The sequence below is a fragment of the Sorex araneus genome, chromosome 2, assembly GCF_027595985.1.
Source record: "Sorex araneus isolate mSorAra2 chromosome 2, mSorAra2.pri, whole genome shotgun sequence".
NCBI classification, from domain to species: Eukaryota; Metazoa; Chordata; class Mammalia; order Eulipotyphla; family Soricidae; genus Sorex; species Sorex araneus.
Window position 1 is genome coordinate 291667777 of NC_073303.1, and position 2209 is coordinate 291669985.

Below are 2209 nucleotides of genomic sequence, written 5' to 3' on the forward strand. Positions count from 1 at the left end.
CAGTGGTTGACAACCAGAGTTGTCTGCTAGAAGGTAAAGGTTATGAGAAGTAGGACTATTTCCTCAAAATTGAGGAGAAAGGAGTTTTATCAGCATATAAAGCCACCCAGTTTCATTCTCATTGTCTGCCCTGTGCTTCAGATAACCTTGTATGAAGGAAAGATTTTCCAGGTCACCACTGTGACCATGACAGCGATGGTGCAGATTTCCACATGTCCCTTAAGAGTGGAAGGAGGTAAACTGGGTTGTGTACAAAACCCAGTTGTGTACAAGACAAACATATGCCTCACTTGGTTGGGCATATGTTTGTCTTGCCTCAGAGTGAGAACCCTGAATACCAGTATTGGCTGGGCGTTAGTGACCGCCTGGGCTCCAGGAGGGCTGTCTGTCTGCTAAATGTGGAGGCACACTTCTCCTTCCTCTCTCATTATTATTATTCTTACTACTATCATTGCTTTTGTCTTGGGCTGGGGTGGGGGCAGAAGAGAGAGAGAGAGAGAGAGAGAGAGAGAGAGAGAGAGAGAGAGAGAGAGAGAGAGAGAGAGAGAGAGAGAGAGAGAGAGAGAGAGAGATTCACATGCTTAGCATGCAGGAGGCATAGGTTTGATACCCACCACCACATGATCCCCTGAGCACTGCTGGAAGTGACCCCTAGCAATAAGCCAAGAGTAGCTTATTAATTAGCTTCTAAGCAGCCTCAGGTGAAAACAACAAAAAACTGTCTTGCTTTCTAGCTGCTGAGGAGTAAGGAGTAAGTGACTTTTTTTTTTTCATTTGTTGTTAAAGTGATACTGCACTGTAACATAGTTTCAGGTGCACATTATTGTAAATTGACATTATTAGCTAATATTTCTGCAGGAGAAGAAGTCCTTTCCAACTTTTGCTATGCAATTGACTGCTATTTTGGTTTTTGTCTTTGAGTCACCCCCAGTGGTGTTCTGAGCTTACTCCTGTTCTATATGCTCAGGGATCCCTCGTGGTGGTGCTCAGGGAACATAATGCAGAGTGGGGAATAAAAACCCGGTCACCATATGCAAGGTGAGCACCTTAGCCCCTGCATTATCTCTCTGGCTCCCACAGTTGACCACCTTTACCCAATTTTTCTCATCCTAAAACTCTTAGCTCAGGGACTGGAGTGATGGTACAGCAGGTAGGGTGTTTACCTTTCACGTGGGCAACCCAGGGTCCACCCCAGGACCCTACATGGCTGTGTGAAAACTACTAGGAGTGATCGTTGAGCTTAGAGTCAGAAATAACCCTCTCCCCCCATGTGCACTGCTGGGTGTGGCCCCCAAATGAAACAAAAATAAAAACCAAAAACCCTTAGCTCAGTTTATCATAAGATTAAATATGCAAGCGATTTCACTAGTACTTTCTCCACATTGAGGATATTTTATGGAGTGAAGTTTTCTCTAACAAAAGTCAGCTGCTTCAGTGCACAGTGAGGACGGGGCTGGTGATCAACTAGTTTTCAAGATGGCAGGTTCTGACCCATGAGCTTCTCTGAGTTCTTCACCTGCTGTGATTTCTGCCGTGGATGCTGTTCATTTCTTCCTGTGTTTTTTAGTCCAGTGGAAACCAATATAGGATTCAGATCTTTGAGAAAGGGGATTTTAATTGTAAGATGAATGAAGCTACTGAAGACTGCCCTTCCATCTGGGAACTATTTCACGTGCATGAGAGAGGTCCACTCCTGGAAGGTGCTGGCGGGAAAAAGGGTATGAATTTTCTCTGAGCTACCCAACTGCTGTGGCTGGCAGTATCTCCTGGACAGGATGGAGTGCTAAAAGCCCATTGATTGGGGTGCTGCCTCTGCAGGTGTCCGGTCCTTCTGCTGCGTTGTGGACTAATGATGTAGATGGGCCATCAGCTTTTTCTTGGAGGCCAAACACTGGCCTGCCTTGTCATCTCAGTAAGCAGCATAAATAAAACAATTGGCAAGCATTCCACTGTTGACTGTAATGCTCCTCTTTAAATACTTTAGGGCCCAGTAAAGTAGGCAATGGGCCCAGTGGGCAGCTAGACACAGAAATTCATCTTTCAGCTTCCAGTCAGCCACTTTGTGCCAAGGAAAATGGGATTATGCCCAACATCAGATGAGTGGACAAAGAATTGTATTAAAGGGTTAGAAAATCATACTGCCATGTAATGTTTCTTGATTAATTTTTTATTCAATAGATATTTATATAATAGCTAGTTATTGAGTGCC

The 2209-nt window shown here is 44.5% G+C and overlaps 1 protein-coding gene across 1 annotated transcript; it reads left to right on the forward strand.

The window, feature by feature from the left end:
• The first annotated feature begins 281 nt into the window (after positions 1 to 281).
• CRYGS (crystallin gamma S) lies at positions 282 to 1850 on the forward strand. Its single transcript, XM_055124795.1, is given in 3 exon segments — positions 282 to 393; positions 1569 to 1672; positions 1674 to 1850. Coding segments are annotated over 3 exon segments (393 nt in total).
• Positions 1851 to 2209: the final 359 nt, after the last annotated feature.